Consider the following 22,380-nt stretch of genomic DNA (forward strand, 5'->3'; position numbering starts at 1 on the left):
ATCCAACTATGCATGGAGTTAATATTATATATTGTGGCGAGCGCAGCGAGGGGGCGCGGATTACTTTACATGTATTCGCCACACCTCAGGCTCGGTGGCTCGCTGCGCTCGCCACACTATATAAAATCAACTCCATGCGTAGTTGGATAGAGGGGGCATGAAATCACCCATGGGTGACTATACAATTAAAAATCGGGTCTTTACAATGAAAAATCGCATCGCATGAATTGTATGCCACTATACTGAATGCGATGCGATGAAAAAATCGGGTGCCCAGATATTACACAAGTACCCAAAGATACCTCATGATAAAAAAAAATTCCCAAAGACCCAATCAAATCAATTAAAGTAGCAGCCATACTCCTCCAACAGTACCCAGATCAAACTTAATTCAATCAAAGACCTTGGCTTATATGTAAGTTGTGGGTATAGGGAAACCTGCTGAATTTTTAAAAAGGGCAATTGTTTAAAAGTCAAAACCTATTGCCTTTTAAATGCAATTTAAAACATTACATCAGCATTTACCATTTACCCTAATTTGGTCACTCCCGCACAGTCCTCAACAAACCAAAATCATTATGTTTAACTTCTATGCTCCAAACCAAACTTCATTCTTTCAGGACGCTGCAGATAAAGTGGCTACGCAGCAGACACCATCCATTCTTATGGTAGGAGGTCTCTGTTGGACGTCGTGCTTACTGCATCATATGGAGAAATATATATTCTACAGAAGGATTACAGGTCTGAAACTGTGTGAATGGGACCATGTGTTAGAACGGAGTTTATATGTGCTCCCCAAAATAGACACTACTGTACCTACGTCGCAGGATGTATTTGGAAGACATTATAACATTATAAATAGTTTGTCAGCACAATGATATAGGACAGAGAGATAATTCCCATTTATCTCACCACTCTACCTGAGGATGGATCTGGGGTTTGTCGCAGGTCGCCTCAAAATCCAGCACTAAGAAGTAATGGTATCTCTGTGGAGGGAAGGAGGTCATCGCGGCCACGGACGCCCCGAACCCCTGACAGCCCAGCTTTCTGTTGAGCATTGGGTCGAATCCTGTCTCAAGGCTGAGGACAGAGAATGGGTCGGAGGATGAAGAACCCAGAGATCTGTAGAGCAGTAGCGAGGGAAGTCTTGGTGGCCGGATGAGGGACAATAACTGCATTGAATCCCCTGCTGCATTTACATGGAAACCTGTGGAGAAATGAAAGCAGAGTGAGATACAACAACACTGCTTAAACACTGATAAACGGGCTGCCATCACATGGTAATCCTAATAATCCAATGTTCTGATCAATGCACAGACTGTGGACCATCCCTCCTGCCCTTTCCTATACTTTTCCCAAATCCCATTGCAACTATTATCCCCTCCATTTAGCATGTAAGCCATTAAAAGCAGGGCCCTCCTTCCTCATATTGCATCAATAGCATTATACTTGCATCCACGACTACTTGTCTACTACTCTTATTTGGGATACGGTCACTAGGTCGACATGCAGGAAGGTCGACTTGATAGTGTTCCCGCTAGGCTGTTTTAGCAGCTCTAGCAGCTCCCCGCTAAAACAGCCTCACTGGGAAGCCCAGCGCCGCCGTAGACGGCGATGCCCGGTGCTTCCCCGGCAGCACGGCGACTTCGGTGGTGCCGGGCCCGCCCCCTTTGGTGACGGCTGTGGCCGGGCCCGCCTCTTTTGATGACGTTGCGGCCCAGGCACGCCCTTCTTGTGACGTCGGCAGCCCAGGACCACCCCCAGCTGTGACGTCGGCAGGCCCGGTCCACCACCTACACGCCTTGCCCGCTCTAATTGCTAGAGTGAGCACTACTTGACAAGGTGGAGATAGGTTAGGTCGACAGGGTCATTAGGTCAACACAAGCATTAGGTCGATAGTCAAAATGTCAACATGGGGTTTTTCACCTTTTTCTTTAGCCAACGTGCCAACAGGTATTTCATGCCCTACCATCCACTAGGGCGTGTTGGGAGGATAAAAGCACCGTATCCGAAGCATGGCGAGCGCAGCAAGCCATGCAAGGGGACACGGTGCTACATTTCAGTGTCCATGTCCACGGTGTCGACATTCAGGTAAAAAATGTGAAAAACTCCATGTCGACCTTTTGACTGTTGACCTTCCCCATAATGACCCAATGCGTGTGTCGACCAAATGACCCTGTCAACCTAACCCATGTCGACCTAGTCAGTGTCTGTCCAATGATGCATACCCTCCTATTTCAAGGTTTTTTACTTTGCACTGTACCACAGTTATGTCACTTACAGTCACTGTACCATTGTTTTACTATATTCCCTATTTAGCCCTTTGGAAACAACACTACATAGACCATAGACTATTTTGCTCTGGGACCCCATCAGACAATAAATTAATGACAGGACCCCAGCAAGTTACTGCAGAATGCCATCACATCACATGTGAGGTCAGCAGACAGCACATACATGGCAGCATTGTGGAGGCACAAAATAATGGGAGGAGTCTAACATAACAGACAACGCAACCGATTTTTCAGACTCCTTGAATCACTAATACCGCTTTCAGACCGCACTCCGAACACGGCAGTGGGGCCTAAACACGGGTCACGGTGCGGTCTGAAAAGGCCACCACGGGTCGAGCAACACGGGTGTTCAACCCTGGTAATGACCAGGGTTGAACACGGCTATGACCCGTGTCAAGCGCAGTGTGAACGGGTGCCTGGGTCGAGCGACCCGTGTCCCGTTCACAGTATGGAGGAGGCAGCACTGTCAGCTCCAAGTACTGCCTCCTCCCGAGCCCCCGATGACGCGCCGCCGCCCAGCACCGCCCCATGTGACGTCACGAATATGCCGTGTCGGTGTCGGAACTTTCAGACCGCATTGCCGTGTTGCTCTGGGGATGGGACCCGTGTCCTAATCCCGTGTGTGACACGGCATTTGCGGTCTGAAAGTAGTATGACTGAGATTAGAAAAGTCATCAGCCTGATGGTCAGCAACATGGAGTCGTGACCCGATGCTGAGAAGGTCGGGACCCACAGTTTGAGAACCGTTGGCATGGACAAAAAGTATTTTACCACAGCTGTTAATTATGGAATTCATGGGTTTCAATCAGACCCGTTTCCACAGGTGTATAACATTAAGCACCTGGCCATACAGTCTGCAACTATTTGTGGTACAAAATGGTTGTTGTGTAACTTCAAGCGTGGCACTCTGATAGGATGCCATCTTTGTGTGGTACTGTGGGGTAGGATGACACCTTTGCGTGGTACTGTGGGGTAGGATGACACCTTTGCGTGGTACTGTGGGGTAGGATGACACCTTTGCGTGGTACTGTGGGGTAGGATGCCACCTTTGCGTGGTACTGTGGGGTAGGATGCCACCTTTGCGTGGTACTGTGGGGTAGGATGCCACCTTTGCGTGGTACTGTGGGGTAGGATGACACCTTTGCGTGGTACTGTGGGGTAGGATGCCACCTTTGCGTGGTACTGTGGGGTAGGATGCCACCTTTGAGATAAAACCGTTTTTGAATTTCATCCCTGCTGGATGAACTGTAAGTGATATTATTAGGACGTCTTGCTCTTTGTTTTAATTCGTACAATTTATTTTCTTTTATTCAAATCATAAGACGTTGGATTGTGAGTGCTAAAACAATGTTTTAATGTATTTATGTCTTCACTGACAATAGATTCTTACATTTGCATTTATGCTCCTGTTAACAACGTATATGTGCAACCATCCTGGATACACTGATTATTTGATGTAATTGCATTGATGTTTCGGTACTCTTTACTTAGAACGGCGCCCACGATTTTGATCGTGGGCATCGTTAGTAAAAAATCTCGGGCATTGAATGCACTAAAAAATCGGGTGCGATGCGACCGACGAGATGCCCGCGATTTCCCATAGAGAACAATGTTAAATGTCTTAATTGACCCAATTTTCCTGTTCAATGCCTCAATTGACCCGATTTTTCCATAGGAAATAATGTTAAATGGGCCACAGAGGCCAAATAGGCACCCTGAAGTGTATAATGGCCACCCGAATTGTTAACGCCACCCCACGATCAACGTCAACCCGAAGCGTGGCGAGCGCAGCGAGCCCGCGAGGGGCGGCGGTACGCGTCCTACGAACTTTTCATACCCCCACTATCCACGTCGGCGTGGAGTTGAGAATAGAAAGTGTGGCGAGCGCAGCGAGCCACCGAGCAAGAAGCGTGGCGAGCGCAGCGAGCCCCGTGAGGGGACGCGGACAGCTGTGAAGCCCGCGAGGGGACGCGGATACCTGTGAAGGTATCTGCGTCCGCTCGCCACGCTTCGGGCTCGCCACACTTTCTATTCTCAACTCCACGCCGACGTGGATAGTGGGGGTATGAAAAGGTCGTAGGACGTGTACCGCCGCCGCTCGCCACGCTTCGGGTTGACGTTGATCGTGGGGTGGCGTTAACAATTCAAGTGGCTTTTATACACTTCAGGGTGCCTATTTGGCCTCTGTGGCCCATTTAACATTGTTTCCTATGGAAAAATTGGGTCAATTGAGGCATTGAACAGGAAAATCGGGTCAATTGAGACATTTAACATTGTTCCCTATGGGAAATCTCGGGCATCTCGTCGGTCGCATCGCACCCGATTTTTTAGTGCATTCAATGCCCGAGATGGCCATGATGGGCGCCCTTCTAAGTAAAGAGTACCGATGTTTCTTTCAACAACGTACACTTGTAAACATGCTGAATCTTTTGACTATCTGATATACGATTTGCTTCCATAAGAAATATTTATTTAAAAAAAAAAATGACAGTGTACGCATATAGAACAGCAGCAATGCAGCCACAAAGTGGAAGATCTCATAATCACAGCTGCTAAGGCGCATAGTACGTAAAAGTCTCCAATGTTCTGCTGATTCCATAGCTGAAGATTTCCAAAATTCCACTGGCTCTTCAGGCAAGCGTACCATATTCCGGAACCCCCACACAACCTCCAGTAGCATTCATATCTAATTGCATCCCATAAGGACGATCTTGTAATCTGATGGGACTGCCATGCTATGGATCCCTATAGATTGTAAGCTTGCGAGCAGGGCCCTCCTACCTCCATGTCGGTTTGTTTCTACCCAGTTTGTTTAATCACTGTTGTTTCCAATTGTAAAGCGCAACAGAATATGCTGCGCTATATAAGAAACTGAAAATAAATAAGTAAGAACCATAACTGAGCTTAAAAGAACGGGTTTCCACGGCAAATCAAATGCAGAGTGTCAAATTGAGTGGTGTAAAGACACTAGACCGTGGCGCAATGGAAACGTGTGGATGCTGTGTACACAGATAGGGCAGCACACACCGGAATACACAAGAGACATTACTGGTGGAATGTCTATCCTATAAAAGCAGAACTATGTCTGTAGTCCCATGCACATTGTGCGAAGGATTCTATTTGTGCACAGGTTCATATTTACCCTGACAGCTGCTGCCTCCTACTTGCTTTACATGTTTATAGGAGCATCAGTGACACAACTCTACTATACTACTTGTGTGCACCTATACAAAGATCAGGAGCCCAACAGGAGTCTGTTAATAACAAGTTATTCATTGTTCATTTCTAGGAACCTCAAAGCTACGAAGCGCTGGACAGAGGACATACATTACCAGGGATGTATACAAGGCAGGCCAAATAAATCCAGGCATGTTAAATAGTTATCGGAGATCAGAGCGATGTGCTGCTCAGTGTGAACATTTAGACAGTTGTTAGGTAACAGTAATGTAACAAAGTACTATAGATGGCATGAGGTGTGAGGGTGCACCAGTGGGAGCAGCACAGGTGTCAGGGTGCACCAGTGGGAGCAGCACAGGTGTCAGGGTGCACCAGTGGGAGCAGCACAGGTGTCAGGGTGCACCAGTGGGAGCAGTATAGGTTGGAGTAGGGTAGGTATGAGGGTGCACCAGTGGGAGCAGCACAGGTGTCAGGGTGCACCAGTGGGAGCAGCACAGGTGTGAGGGTGCACCAGTGGGAGCAGCACAGGTGTGAGGGTGCACCAGTGGGCGCAGCACAGGTGTGAGGGTGCACCAGTGGGCGCAGTATAGGTTGGAGTAGGGTAGGTATGAGGGTGCACCAGTGGGAGCAGCACAGGTGTGAGGGTGCACCAGTGGGAGCAGCACAGATGTCAGGGTGCACCAGTGGGAGCAGCACAGCTGTCAGGGTGCACCAGTGGGAGCAGCACAGCTGTCAGGGTGCACCAGTGGGAGCAGCACAGGTGTCAGGGTGCACCAGTGGGAGCAGCACAGGTTGGAGTAGGGTAGGTATGAGGGTGCACCAGTGGGAGCAGCACAGATGTGAGGGTGCACCAGTGGGAGCAGCATAGGTGTCAGGGTGCACCAGTGGGAGCAGCATAGGTGTCAGGGTGCACCAGTGGGAGAGAAGCACAGGTTGGAGTAGGGTAGGTATGAGGGTGCACCAGTGGGAGCAGCACAGGTGTGAGGGTGCACCAGTGGGAGCAGCACAGGTGTGAGGGGGCACCAGTGGGAGCAGCACAGGTTTGAGTAGGGTAGGTATGAGGGTGCACCAGTGGGCGCAGCACAGGTGTGAGGGTGCACCAGTGGGAGCAGCATAGGTGTCAGGGTGCACCAGTGGGAGAGAAGCACAGGTTGGAGTAGGGTAGGTATGAGGGTGCACCAGTGGGAGCAGCACAGGTGTGAGGGTGCACCAGTGGGAGCAGCACAGGTGTGAGGGTGCACCAGTGGGAGCAGCACAGGTTGGATTAGGGTAGGTATGAGGGTGCACCAGTGGGAGCAGTATAGGTTGGAGTAGGGTAGGTATGAGGGTGCACCAGTGGGAGCAGTATAGGTTGGAGTAGGGTAGGTATGACGGTGCACCAGTGGGAGCAGCACAAGTGTCAGGGTGCACCAGTGGGAGCAGCACAGGTTGGAGTAGGGTAGGTATGAGGGTGCACCAGTGGGAGCAGCACAGGTGTGAGGGTGCATCAGTGGGAGCAGCACAGGTAGGAGTAGGGTAGGTATGAGGGTGCACCAGTGGGAGCAGTATAGGTTGGAGTAGGGTAGGTATGACGGTGCACCAGTGGGAGCAGCACAGGTTGGAGTAGGGTAGGTATGAGGGTGCACCAGTGGGAGCAGCACAGGTGTGAGGGTGCATCAGTGGGAGCAGCACAGGTAGGAGTAGGGTAGGTATGAGGGTGCACCAGTGGGAGCAGTATAGGTTGGAGTAGGGTAGGTATGACGGTGCACCAGTGGGAGCAGTATAGGTTGGAGTAGGGTAGGTATGAGGGTGCACCAGTGGGAGCAGTATAGGCATAAGGGTGCACAAGTGTGGATCATTTGGTCTACACCACTAGGTCAACATGGGCAAGGTCGACAGTCAAAAGGTTGACATGGGTTTTTTCACCTGAATGACGACACAATCGACATGGACACTGACACGTAGCATCGCTGCGCTCGACATGCTTTGGGCTACACTCAGAACACTATTTTATTCACCCACCACGCCCAGATCGGCACTTTGTCCCTCTATGGGTGTCCACGACACCCATAGAGGGAGAATAAAAATGTGGCGAGCGCAGCGCGCCCGGATGGGGGGAGGCGGTCCACAGCCCCCCTTGTCGGCATTGCGGCGGTCGGGATTCCGGCATTGGTATTTCAACTGTCGGGATTTCATACTGATCCCAGAGTAGGGCAGGTGGGACAGGGCAGGTTGGAGCAGTATAGTTTGGGGTAGGACAGATGGGGGCAGTGCAGGTTGGGGTAGAGCAGGCACTACTCTAGATGCTAGAGTAGGATTGGTGTGAGTGTATATCAGTGAGAATAGTATAGGTTGGGGGGTAGGGTAGGTGGGGTCAGTACAGGTTGGGGTAGGGCAGGTGGGCGCAGTACAGTTCGGGTAGGGCAGGTGGGCGCAGTACATGTCGAGGTAGGGCAGGAGGGAGCAGTACAGGTTGGGGTAGGGCAGGTGGGAGCAGTACAGGTTGGGGTAGGGCAGGTGGGAGCAGTACAGGTTGGAGTAAGCCAGGTTATGGGTGCACGAGTAGTATATGTGGAGTAGGATTGGTGTGAGAATAGTATAGGTGGGAGTAGGGCAGGTATACAGGTGTATCGTTAGGAATAAGTAGGGTAGTTGTGAGGATATACCAGTGTGGGTATTACAGGTGTAAAAGGGCATGTGTGCAAGTGTATAAATTACAATAGAACAGGTGAGAGAAGCACGGGTGCTGGTGAACCAGTTTGAGTAGGAGAAAGTAAGGTAGGTGTGTGAGTATACCAATACATGCAGTATAGGTGGAAATAAGGTTGGTGAAGGTTTATCAGCGAGAGTAGAGTAGATGTGGGGGTACTTGTGTAGTTTCACGGCGGCAAGCTACACTGTCAGCGTAGCCCAACGGCAGCCTAGCATAGTTAGTGTAGTGTCCCAGCGGCAGCCCTGCGTAGTCAGCGTAGTGTCCCCGCCAGGCATCGTAGTCACTGGACTGTCCCCGCGAGCTGCAGCTCGGCCCCTCGCGTCCCTGGCAAGCCTAGTAAGCGCCTCTCACACAGCACCAGTAACCGCCAGATCCGATTTTATAAAGTGTGGCGAGCCAATGAGCCCGAAGCGTGGCGAGCCCCGCGAGGGGACACGTAAAACAAGCCTGAAGCGTGGCGAGAGGACGTGGAATACACGTCAAGTAATCAGCGTGCGCTTGCCACACTTTAATAATTAACTCCACGCCGACATGGATAGTGGGGGTATGAAAAGGTTGGGACGCGTACCGCGTCCACTCGCCACGCTTCAGGCTGACGTGGACAGTGGGGGTGTTTCAGGAACACATTCACACCTGTCATGTCATGCAGGTTAAAAATGGTCAATGCTTCCCACACAATGTCATAAGCGCTGACAACGCTGACTGCGCAAGCTCCGGTACACACAGTCATAAACACAAGCTGACTGCGCTGACCGCGGGAACACTACGCTGATTCTGACAGGGACACTACGCTGACTATGTAATGGCCGCCATGAAACTACACAAGTAAATTAGAGGTAGCAGGTTAAGGGAGTTATTCAATATCGGGTCCCTGGCCCGCTTTTGTCCTGCTCGCCAGTTTATCAGCAAACGGGATTCCATGTTCCATCTGCCAATTGGCGAAAAAAGGCGTAAACGGCCTTATATTGTCGAAATCCAGCCATGATCTCAACAATCCACGGCTGTTTCTGCAAAACTGGCCAGATTGCTTTTAAAGTCGGGTCTGTTCTGTCAACCTGCCTCTTCAATGCTGTCAGGAACAACAGCATTGGCACTCGCCGCTATTTCCCCATTGGAAATATCGGCAGGGATTGAATACCTCCCTTAATGTGAGGTTTTAAATAATCATACTCAATGAAAAAAAAAAAACACTATCTTTGATGTTGAAGTTTACTTCTGTAGAGCCCTGTAGAAAAGATATATTACCTTGAGCTTCAAGTATCCACACTGGACAAAGGACCATATGAGCCCTGGGTAGAAAGAGATGATTTGTGATCTATTTCCCACAACTAATAAACGTGTGACCCAGTGATTTCATAGCGCCACTCCTGAGTGAGGTGTCCCACCCTCATATATCACCCTATGTATATTACGTGGTGTACATTTACAATGCCTGCAGTGCTAGAAGTTGGTATAAGGAGCTACCGTACAAAACAGCTACAGCTTTGAGATACTCTCAGTCACATCGCCAAGCCCCTCGTTTCCCCCCGACTCTAATGAGGTCTGCTCATTAACCACGAGAAACAGAAAAACAGCGAAACGTCAGGATAAGATCTGATTAAACCAAGACGATATCCCGGTTAGGGCTTTAGGGACAAATATTCAAAATGTCACACTCTTAAATGAAGTAATCTGATCAGAAATTAACAGAAAATTAATCAGAATGTATCTTCAGGGGAGAATGAAGGCGCTGATTTGTAACATATGGAATAGAGGAATCACATCTCCTAACGTACACGTATGTTCAACTGTATTATCTCCAACTGATATACAGCGAAATGATCTCCGTTCTACATTGTAGGCGTTCCATTTGCAGTCTACAATCCAGGCTGGCCGAGAGAAGCAGTTTTTTTGGCACGAGCCCTGCGCCAGTTCAGAAAGAGTTTTTAAAAAAAAAATAAACTCCTGAGAATTAAAGTGAAGTCTACACTCTTACGCCATTATTGCAAGCAGGAAGTGTATGGATACTGAGTTGTACCCCTTGTCCACCATCGTCCAGGATGCGATCGCGCAGGCACCCTGAAGCCGTTGCAAAAGTATAAAAAAATAAAAATTTTAAAATAAATAAATAAAAATCGCCCATTTGCGAATTTTGGACTTCTGTGTTGAAAGCTGTGATAGGGCCCATAAGCCCTTATTGAGCATAGCATACACTTTAGGTCTTGAGCGTGGACAAATAGGACACAGTCTCACCTTAATTCCATTTTTAATACCGAGACCAAAGTGGGCACTATGGGGGCAATTCAATTGCTTTAATGCGCAGGTTCTCAAACACGGTCCTCAGGACCCCCACACGGTGCATGTTTTGCAGGTCTGCTCAGAGAATCACAAGTGAAATAATTAGCTCCACCTGTGGATCATTTAAAGTGTGTCAGTGAGTAACGAATGCACCTGTTGGATGACTTGGAAAATGTGAACAGTGGGGGGGGGGGGGTCCTGAGGACTAAGTTCAAGAACCCCTGCTTTAGTGGCACAGTACGGTACAGTACCAATGGTACACTCCTCCCAGTTAATAATAACATAACTAGGGGTTTTAACATAGTAACATATAAAGTTAAGGCATTTTTCATTCATTTAAAAATGATTACAAAAAGTTTAACTGTGCCAATTTGTGTATTTGAGCAGCTCCATAAGAGTAACAATATTATAGTGAAGCTGATATATTTTAGTGCTCCGTTACAATGTTGATTAAAAGGGCATTTTTGAAGTCATTCTCCTCTAAAATGCAGGTATGTCGAGGAGCAAATGCCGCCGTGGGGCATGTATACAGAAGTGTTGTATTGATGGGAAAGAGGCTTCGGAACTTGCAGAAGGAAGATAACAATATTTTGTATATACAAAGGGTACTCTTTACCTAGCACGGCACCCACGATGTCCATCGCGGTCATCGGGGGAAAAAAAAACGCGGCCATCGCATGCACTAAAAAAGCGTTGCCCGCGATTTCCCATAGGGATCAATGTTAAAAGTGTGATTGGACGCGATTTTACGGTTCAATGCCCGCGATTTTTCCATAGGAAACAATGTTAAATGGGCCACAGAGCCCTAATAGTCCCCCTGAAGTCTGAAATGGCCCCCACAATTGTTAACGCCACCCCACGATCAACGTGAACCCGAAGCGTGGCGAGCGCAGCGAGGGGCGGCGGTATGCGTCCTCCGACCTTTTCATACCCCCACTATCCACGTCGGCGTGGAGTTGAGAATAGAATAGTGTGGCGAGCGCAGCGAGCCCCGCGAGGGGACGCGGATACCTGTGAAGCCCGCGAAGGGGCGCGTTTACCTGTGAAGGTATCCGCGTCCCCTCGCAGGGCTCGCTGCGCTCGCCACGCTGTGGGCTCGGTGGCTCGCCACACTATTCTATTCTCAACTCCACGCCGACATGGATAGTGGGGGTATGAAAAGGTCGGAAGACGCGTACCACCGCCGCTCGCCACGCTTCGGGTTCACGTTGATCGTGTGGTGGCGTTAACAATTGTGGGGGCCATTTCAGACTTCAGGGGCACTATTTGGGCTCTGTGGCCCATTTAACATTGTTTCCTATGGAAAAATCGCGGGCATTGAACAGTAAAATCGCGTCCAATCACACTTTTAACATTGTTCCCTATGGGAAATTGCGGGCATCCCTGCCATCGCGTCCCACCCGTTTTTTAGTGCATTTGATGGCCGCGATGCCCGCGATGGGCGCCGTGCTAGGTAAAGAGTACCATACAAAGTTCCCAATAACTTCAGCGATCTTGTAATATACTTCCAAATGCTCTGGGGAATTTTATTTGTGGGAAATACACTTGTCGGCTATTATTCTTCTATTATTTATAGAAGTAACACAAATCAGCCACCTGGTGTCATCCAGCTGCCTCCAATACTTTGCGTATGGCCAGTAACAGCCAGGTTTGGGGCTGAGAATGGTTAACCCCACTCTCCAATGCACCTCACATACTGCACGTTGTGCAAAGCAGTGTTAACAAGATACTATGGCACTCATTTCCAAACTATGGCCCTCCAGCTGTTGTGAAACTACAAGTCCCAGCATGCCTTGCCATAGTTTTAGCACTCTCTAATAGCTAAACTGTGGCAAGGCATGATGGGACTTGTAGTTTCACAACAGCTGGAGGGCCATAGTTTGAACATGCCTGTACTAAGTATAGATGCATCATGGAAAGAGTGAGCTAAGCTGGGGGCACACCATAAGATTTACCTGTCCAATCTATCTGCTGGAAACACAAATCTGGTAATGCATTGGAGCTAATGGCAATCAACGATTTGCTCCCAAATGCTGAAAAATGGACAAAAAAAATTTGTTCATATAACTTTATTAAATTAAACAGATTTAACTAATTTGTCTGAGGAACCATCCATTGTCCATTTTACCACGTTAGGGAACAAATGGTTTATTGTCATTTGCTCCCATACACTCCCAGATTTGTTTCCCCCAGACAGATTATACAGAAATCCTTAGGTGCATACCCAGTTTAAAAGCCCCCATTTTACCAGATTCTGTCGGATTGGGCAGAGAAATCGTGTGAAATCATACCAATCCGATGCGTAGTCATGTGCGCATTGGACTGGATTCAGAGGTTGGACAGGCTGCACATAAGATAATGTGCATGCAGCTGGCACTGGCACGTAGTGGGTGCTTTTTAGCACCCGCGATTTATTGCATCCGATATAGTCCGATGGAAAACACCTATCTGCAGAGCGGGGAAGCGCCGGGCAGAAGAGGCGCTCCCCCCGCTCTGCATCCCCGATGGACTGGACATTGACCTGAATTCACCTGCAGGTCTTGGGGAGTTTTACATGGGATATATCGTCAGTGAACTCTCCTGGGGAGCTCAAGGGGAATTAGGTCCGACTTGTCCTTAGGACATAGCAAGAAACTTACAAGTGATACATACAGTTTGGAGTTTGGTTCAGTTTTAAATTCAGAGCATATGAAAAGGCCGGATCAACCTGCCTTCACTATCATTCTGAGTGCTATTATTGGTATGGTAGCAGCCACCTTTTACCTCCATTGATCAAACAAGCCACATAAAAAGTAATGGACCCAATGAACTCATGAACTGACAATGAACTCATGATAATGAAAATTATGTGACATATTACATGTGTAAATATAGGGGAGGCCACATATAATATTAAACAGCATTATGTACAGGCAGCCAGTGGAGGCAAACTGTCTTGTGGGCTGAATCAATGCCAAACAACCCACATCACGGACACCGTACACTAGGGCAAAAGCTAAAGCTGTACTAGCCACATTTAACGTCCGAACAAAAGCACAAGATGCTGTGCCGCTGATATCGTCAGTGTCGGGAAAACGAATGACCCGCCGTTAAACACTGAACCATATAATGATATCGTTCAGTGTCGTGGGACCCTCGCCACACATGCAATCACTGACGACTATAACAATATAGTGGGTACATACATATATCCGCTATCACGCATATCATTCATGCAAGTCATATATTGAGTTTTAAAATGGCAAATGATATAAAGAGACATTACAAGGAAGAATAATGCTGTGTACACGAGGTACAATTTGACATTCGATTTTGGCTATATAGTCAAAATCGAATCGGAATTGCATAGACATCGAATGGAGATGGAACATGTTTTTAAACTTTCTATTCCAATCCGTTGCAGATGCGCGCTCCCGTTCAGCTGAAAACCAAAAGGCAAATAGACAGTGCAGCAATGACTATATGGTGCAGATTGAATGTAGATAGTATGAATTGTATGTTAATAGAACGAGTTAGCAAAAATTGCATATCAATCAAATCTAGTCGAATAGAAAAGGAATCTCACCGTGTGTACACACCAAAAAGGTGTGTTTCGCGGGTGCGATGCGCATTCCCGCGCACATCCCATTGCACAGTTCAAAAAGTATGTGCTGCACATACTTCTTGAAGTAGGTACCGAAATCGCATGCGATGTGATCTAGGCCAAAATGCACGCAATTATTGCACCATAAGGAAATTTGTGGAAAAGCTGCACTACATGGAAAAGGCATCATTTATTAACACCATGGAATGCAAGGGGGATAAAAAGTGATAAACAAAGCCAATCAGCTCCTACTTGCCATTTTTCAAACACAGCCTATAACATGACAGTAAGGTGCTGATTGACTGGGCGTATATCACATTCACATTTCTCTTTTCAAGGCTATTTAAATCCTTGATCATTATAATGCATGTGGGTCTTCCAGAATGCCCAATAAAGACATACCGTAATCAATTTTATTCAAGCTGTTATCAGTCTTGCATCTTACATGTATGTATTGCGCAGAGCCTCTAAGAACGTGCATAAGTTTGATTTAATAATTATGATTAACAAGAATGACCCAAACTCTGGTGATGACACCTGGAAGCAGATACATTGCCTATATACAGTATCATCTGTAACTTAGCAATCGACCAACATGGCAGTGCCCCTCGCATGGGCCTTGCAGTGCTGCCACTTTGAGTAAGGCTGTCCCCTGCCTTGCGGAAGGTGCAGCGCTGCAATGTTACAGGACATACCACAAAAATAGTCTGGCCAACTGTGTTTATGTCACATGGTCACTAGCCACATTATATAATCTGTAGGTTTAATACTTAAATATAAATATTTTATGCAGGAGACCCTGAGATAAATCAGAGCCCCTTGGGCAGACAGACATTTTGCCAAAGATTAGCCAACTCTACCACAGAACCAGTAAATGACTAAAGCACATCAACTATAAATGGAGGCAAGTGGATGGTGTCGAGCTGACAGGGCACAAAAAATCTGGGTGGACTATGTTTAACTCCTATGGAGTATGTTTAAGTGTCAGTCACTGGCCTGCAGCAGGCGGACATATTAGGAAAGTTGGGCTTCTCCAACAGCAGGCACAGAGTAACTGACAACTGGGCTGAATTGGTTTGTAGAAATGTTTTACAGATACTACTTGCAGTGGCAGGTGGAAGAAGTCACAGCTATAGTTACAATCTACCTTGTGTACCAGAAGGTAGGACTGTGACTAGGAGACTAGCAATATTCATCTATGAGACAAGAGGTGGGAAAACATTTCCCAGCAATGAAAGTAGCGGTATGTAGGCTGTGAAAATGCCACAAGCGATGGGACCGCAGCATTGCACAGTACAGGGACCACACCATCTGCAAGCCCCCACACACATGCTACACACCAATCCAGCAGAGGCAACTGGTGGGAAAACATTTCCCAGAGGTGGAAGTAGTGTGGTGGGTGCTGGGAAGATGCCACAAGCGATGGGACAGCAAAATTGCACAGTACAGTGACCACACCACCTACAAGCCTCCAGGCACATGCTACACACCAATCCAGCGGAGGCAACTGGTAGGAAAACATTTCCCAGAGGTGGAAGTACAGGCATGTAACCTCTGAAGATACCACAACCAATGTGACAGCAGAATTGCACAGTATAGTAACTTCACCACCTACAAGTCCCCAGGTACACATCCCACAAAAATCCAACAGAGGCAACTGGCGGCATTCAAGCCTTTCCATGCTTAGACTTGTAGTGCACAAGCTATAAACAGCCACAGAGCAAGGTAAGGAGACACAGTATATGCAGCAGGATGGAGGCTTCTGGGAAGAATATGTTACATGTCAGCATGGCCACTGAGGGACAGTCAGCACTAGGCCAAGACAGGAGGGAGGGGAGTTGTGGCAAGGCTTGGGCCCTAGAGGGAACATGTGGGGCCCCAGCATGGCACAGACCACGTGATAAATGAGCACATGCACAATGCACCTCCTGACCATGACTCCTCATTGGGGTGGCTGCAAGTGCCCTGCTCTGTACGGGAGCCCCTCACAGCTCGCCCCCCACCAGGCCCACACGCTGCTCGGAGCTCCCAGGCCCCTGCACGGGCCTGGACCCCTCTGTAGCACGACCACCGAGCTACCCCCCTAAGGAGGGGCACATACATGTGCATGACGGCGACACATAGGCCTCTCAGCCCTCCTCATACACACAGAACAACCCGCGACTCACCTCTCACTCTCCCCCTGTCTATGGAGACGGCCGTGACGAGCACACGTCCCCCGCCAACCAGCGCCGGCGCCGCCGGTCAGCTCATCCAATCAGCGATCAGAAGGGCGGGTCCAGCGCTCAGACCGCTCTCCTGCATGGATTCATGTGGGAATGTCAATTCAACATGGCGTCATCCGCGCTGCATGCCGGGAGTTGTAGTCTTCCTCCACATGGCCCTGTGTCGTGTCCTCGCCTGGGTCTCCGAGAGGTGACTGTGCTGTGCTAGCTCAGGCCGGGCTTCAGGGCGGCTAGGTGGTTTGGTGGAAGAATCACTTCTCTTGTACTGAGCAGAATGGTGGAAGAATCACTTCTCTTGTACTGAGCAGAATTGAGTCTCAAGCCCAGGTGCTGTGTGTACATTGTGGGGGAGAGGCTTCGCATGCCCCTTTTATGACTCTTGCAAGTGAGCCTTGTGATCTCCAGAGCTGGTACATCTCTATCTCTCTCTCTCATCTTTTTTAGGTCAACTGGAATGTGTTCTTTTAAATTAAAGGTTTTCTTTGGTACTTGTTTAGTTTCACGGAGCCAGCTTACGCCGTCAGTGTAGCGTACCTGTCAGAATCAGCGTAGTGTTCCCGCACCCAGCATAGTTAGCGTAGTCAGTCAGAAGTAGCGTAGCGTCCCTTGTGCTCACTTGTGTAGTTTCACTCCGGCATCGTAAGCTACGTTATCAGCGTAGTCTGGTGCCGTGAAACTACACAAGTAACTACCGTACTGTTGCCGGGAACTGCATCTCTGTCCCCTGCGTCCCTAGCAAGCTTACTCAGCGCCTCTCTCACACCGCGGAGAGGTGATCATGCTGGCGCCGGCGGAGAGGCGCTCCATCTGTTTGACATGCAGGAGCATCTCAGATGCTTCAGCAATGATACGCTCCTGCGTCTGAGTAGCTATTGCTGAGATGTATGACATGACAGGTGTGAATGTGTTCCTGAAACACCCCCACTATCCACGGCAGCCCGAAGCGTGGCGAGGGGACGCGTTACGCGTCCTCCTGACCTTTTCATACCCCCACTATCCACGTCGGCGGGGAGTCGATTTTATATAGTGTGGCGAGTGCAGCAAGGGGACGTGGATTACCTTACATGTAATCCGCGTCCCCTCGCGGGGCTCGCTGCACTCGTCACGCTTCAGCCTTGGTGGCTCGCTGCGCTCGCCACACTGAATAAAAACAACTCCACGCCGATGTGGATAGTGGGGGTATGAAAAGGTCGGGAGGACGCGTAACGCGTCCGCTCACCACGCTTCGGGCTGCCATGGATAGTGGGGGGTGTTTCAGGATCACATTCACACCTGTCATATCATATCTCAGCAATAGCTCCTCAGACGTGGGAGCGTCGCATTGCTGGAGCGTCTGAGACGCTCCTGCGTCACAAACAGATGGAGCGCCTTTCCACCAGCGCAAAGCATGATCACCTCTCCACCAAAGAGAGGTGATCATGCTGGCGCCGGCGGTGTGAGAGAGGCGCTGACTAGGCTTGCCGGGGACAGAGATGCAGTTCCTGGCAACAGTACGGTAGTTAATTGTGTAGTTTCACGGCGCCAGCCTACGCTGATAATGCTACGTTATGATTTGCGGCACACACACACCCCTGTGACCCCTCCCCCCCCCACCCGCTATTCGAGGCCCCCCTCTGGCTATTCACGGACCCCCCCCCGTCCCGCTATTCATGGTCCCCCCTCCTGCAATTTTCAGGCCCCCCCTTTCCGCGCGCCCCCCTCCCGATTCGCGGGCACCCCCTACCGCGATTTGAGGATCCGCGACCCCCCTCCTCCCGCAATTCACGCCACACACACCCCCGCAATTTGCCCCGCTCCCCACAATTTGCGCGCCGCCCCCCCCTCAGGCGCAGGAATGCGCCTGAGTGCAAGAACGCGCCCAAATGCCGGAGCACAGGAACACACCTGAGCGCAGGAAACACTCGCTGCCCATATACGCCTTAATGACGATATTAGAGTAGTAGCCCTTGGTACTGATGTATATAAAATATCTCTATTTGCGGACAATGTCCTCCTCACCTTAACGTAACTGCATTCATCCCTTCCTAGTCTCTTTCAGGCCTTAGAAAAAGATGGTGCTTTGTCAGGCTACCAGATAGCTTTAGCTCTTAATGTCCCACCGCCAGTTTTAGACCTCCGACCTTTACCCACTGGCGTCCCTCAAAAATGAAATACTCTGATTGATGTCAACCTCTATTATTATGCAACTCACCTAATCCAAGCTATAGCTATGCTCTCTCACTCTCCTAGTTGGGTCTCCATAGAAGCTAACTCTTGCAACGTCTTATTGATGTCTTCTATAATAGGGTAACCCCCTCAGAAAGACCTTCAGGTACTTGTTTCCTAGCACGGCGCCCCCGATTTTGATCGCAGTACATCGCATCGCATGCAATATAGTGGCATGCGATGCGATTTTTAATTGTACAAGCACCCTGATGGGTGCTTACAATGTTAAATGCACCCCCATTGTCAACGCCACCCCCACTATCAATGCCAACCCGAAGCGTGGCGAGCGCTGAGAGCCCGCGAGGGGGGGAGATACACGTCCTCCAACCTTTTCATACCCCCACTATCCACGTCGGCGTGGAGTGGTGAGCAGAGCGAGCCGCCGAGCCCGAAGCGTGGCGAGCGGACGCGGATTACTTTACATGTATTCCGCGTCCCCTCGAGGGGCTCGCTGCGCTCGCCACGCTTCGGGCTCGGTTGCTCGCTGCGCTCACCACACTATCTAAAATCAACTCCACGCCAACGTGGATAGTGGGGGTATAAAAAGGTCGGAGGATTCGTACCGCCACCCCTCGGGGGCTCGCTGCACTCGCCACACTTCGGGTGTGCGCTGATAGTGGGGGTGGCGTTTACAATGGGGGTGCATTTAACATTGTAAGCACCTATCAGGGTGCTTGTACAATTAAAAATCGCATTGCATGCCGTTTGCTGGCATGCAATGCTATGCGATATTTAATTGTACATTCCTGTTAATTTATGCGAATATCGCATCACATACCATCGCATACCACTATATATATACGGTATGCGATGGGCGCCGTGCTAGGAAACAAGTACCGACCTTCAATTACCAATTCACACCCCATTATTGCCTTTACCTGCTCCATTTGGGATTACTGCAAATCCCATTTTGATATTACTTCCTATCCTTGTCCCCTTGATCCCCTTTGGGGTAATCCAGCATTCCCTTTGGGCTTCAATTATAGATGTTTTGCCCCTTATGTTGAAGACGGTATCAGGGTCATCCATGACCTCCTTGACTCCAACCGCTGGGCCTCTCTGGATTCTTTACGTGATCATTAAACCTCCTCTCTATTAGCTGTTTCTCATATATCCAAATTTGCCATTTTTTTTAATTCTCTACCTCTTGGTTTCATCTCCAAATGTAGACCATCCTCTTCGTAAAGGGATTATTTCAGATTTATGCAATTCTCTGCTGCACAACAAACTCCCAGACGCACCAAGACATGAGCTCCAGTGGGTAAAGGACCAGGGTGACCCACGAGATGAGGAATCATGGCCCACTATTCGCAGAAGGGTTTCCAAGGCCTCTATTTCCTCTTCAATCAAAGATCAAAATCTACTGTGTTTGGTGTCTAGTACCTACCCGTCTACTTAAAATGTATACTACCCCCTCTGACCGTTGTTGGAGAGGCTGTTGTGCGGAGGGCACTTTCATACACATCTGGTGGCTAGTTTTTGGGATGTTGTTTCCCACCTACTTTCTGAGGCTCTTCATGTACACAGTCATATCACCCTGGTCTTTTCTACTGGGCTGTCCTATGGAGGGTCTAGATAAGACTGCTGACAAATTATCAATGCACATCCTGAACAAAGCCCATTGTTTAATTGTCAAACAATGGAAATGTATTGCTCCTCCCTCTTGCCAGCAACTTATACATAAAATATGGCATGTGGCAGCCATGGAGAAAATATTGGCTTAGCTTCACAATATGTCCCATCAATTCTTAAAGGTTTGGTGTCTTTGGTTCCTGTATAATGACACTACCCCCCATGGTGCCTCCCGTCTGGTTTTTCAGACCTTTTGTTATAACTAGAATACATGTTTCTTATGGTCCCCATTAAGAGTAGCCACTTACACCCTGATTGATTTCTTTATTTATTTCCTACGATTCAAACCCGGACTCAGCCTCTCCTACCTCTTCTCACCCCCCCCCCCCCCCCCCCACCCCCCCCCCGATCCACCTCTTCATCTTTCTTTCCTTTTACCTCTCCCTTATCTTGATTCTATAATATTTTATTTTCTATCCAGTTAACATTTCCATCTACATTTGTGGCCACTGTAGCCACAATTTTGTCCAATTCTGGACCAAAGAGCATTTCTCCCAAGAAGGGTCTTCTTGGACTCTGCATCCGCAAAATAACAGGTAGCATTGAATAGTTCGGAACCCCTTCCGATCTATTCATGGCAAAAACTGCCATCTTTTCTGCAAGACGGCAGTTTCAACACTCATTGAATATTCCCCAATATATGTCACAAACACATTTGTGCTGGTAAAATAGATTAACAAACGAAACATTTTTAGAGCCTTTCTTTTCACAAGTGAATAGGCGCATTATAAATATCTAATAGCGTTTCTCTGGATGCAGTCGCTGCAACACGCAACCAGTTGTATAATAGAAACAAAAATCCACAATGAAAGACTCTAGTCTAGAACAACACGCCCCAACATGAACATGCCTTATATTAATTGGGGTACATGGTTTTTCCAAGCATAGAACTGGCTAATCGTCATCTCCCGGTGACCTGGCCTCTTCCAGTACGCGCTCCACGCAGATCAATCATATAACAGACATCAGCAGATTTTAAAAACGAATATCTGTGCATTAAAAGATTTTTCACTATGATGTATAGATCTTTTTATAGGTTATAACTTATAACACAGAAAATTTTGATTAAATGAATTCACTTTAATGTCAAGAGCTTAATTTATTGATGAGAGGACCCAGACATCTGATCAAGACACTGTTCTGCCTCATTTTTAAAGGATAACTAGAAGAATAATATGTGTCAGGGAATATCTCCATTATGTTATAGAATGTCTAGAGAATATCGTAGCAGGGGGGAAATGCTGGGCCTGATTCAGTCACTGGCATAGTCTGTATGTTGCAGTAGAGATTGTGATGCACCATATCAGAAATGTATTCGGCATCCCTAGACAGTGATTACAAGGGGGCTCTTCAGATACACCGGTATATGGGCGTGTGATGTGTCAAGGGTGTGCCGCAGAACTGTCAAACTCAGGTGTTTAATCAATTACACTGGTGGCCACACTCTGACGGGCGGATGCAGGGAAATGTTGGGTCTTATAGCAGTGTTGCAGATGTGTTGTGGGTGTGTTGCAGATAGCAGTTACCTACGAAGACGCTGAACAGGACCACTGATTGGCTGAGAGAAAGCACTCTCAGCCAATCAGCAATAGGCCTATCTTTTGAATTATTTTTTTTACGATCTACCGCCGCTGTCCGTGGTGTCCAGTCAGCGCTTCCCAGACACTGCGGACTGCCCGCCCTGCACGACGCTGCACCCACACACGGACCCCATGCTGCACCTGCAGCCTGGACCCCATGCTGCCCGCCCCCTTTACATAGGTGTGTGCCAGTGGTGCTTCACCGCTGGCACACACCTCTGGATCGGACCAACACAACAAATCACCCACAATGTGCCTCTGATGGGTCCGATTCAACAGATTGAACCTGCAGCAGGTTCAGTTTTTAGGGTCAGACCCGATGCGCATCGGGTTGGATGGGGTGTCTAACACATCTGATTTTGGCAGATTTCTCGGCCTGATCAGACTGAATCAAGGGAAATTGGCCCAAATTGGATAAGTGTATGGGCCCTTTAGTAATGACTACACCTGTGAACCAGCTAGGTGGTCTGGACAATGTGAACTGTTGGTAGATCTCGAGGACCGGTTTGGCCATCCCTGGTATAGACAGTGTAGATCATGCATGAGACTCACCTACTCTTCTACCAACTCCCAGGTGGACATTGGGCAGAATGTCACAAATCAGTGGTCCATGAAAATAGAGCGTTATGGCACGGTGGCATTGTGGATAGCAGTTCTGTTCAGTGCTTGAGTTCCTTAAATCCAGGGCCCTATATGCCTATATGTGTGGGGACAG

The 22,380-nt window shown here is 48.6% G+C and overlaps 1 protein-coding gene across 1 annotated transcript in view; it reads right to left on the reverse strand.

Moving 5' to 3' along the window:
- Positions 1-16,343, reverse strand: part of ERI3 (ERI1 exoribonuclease family member 3) — a 215,966-nt gene extending 199,623 nt beyond the window's left edge. Inside the window, exons 1-2 of the mRNA XM_083157464.1 lie at positions 16,192-16,343; positions 921-1,207 (exon numbers count right to left, since the gene is read on the reverse strand). Of these exons, the coding sequence (XP_083013590.1) occupies positions 921-1,178 (258 nt within the window). The 5' untranslated portion in view covers positions 1,179-1,207; positions 16,192-16,343. The remainder of the gene's footprint in view (positions 1-920; positions 1,208-16,191) is intronic.
- Between the last annotated feature and the right edge of the window lie 6,037 nt (positions 16,344-22,380).

This window comes from Crinia signifera, chromosome 8 (assembly GCF_055691185.1).
Source record: "Crinia signifera chromosome 8, ASM5569118v1, whole genome shotgun sequence".
NCBI classification, from domain to species: Eukaryota; Metazoa; Chordata; class Amphibia; order Anura; family Myobatrachidae; genus Crinia; species Crinia signifera.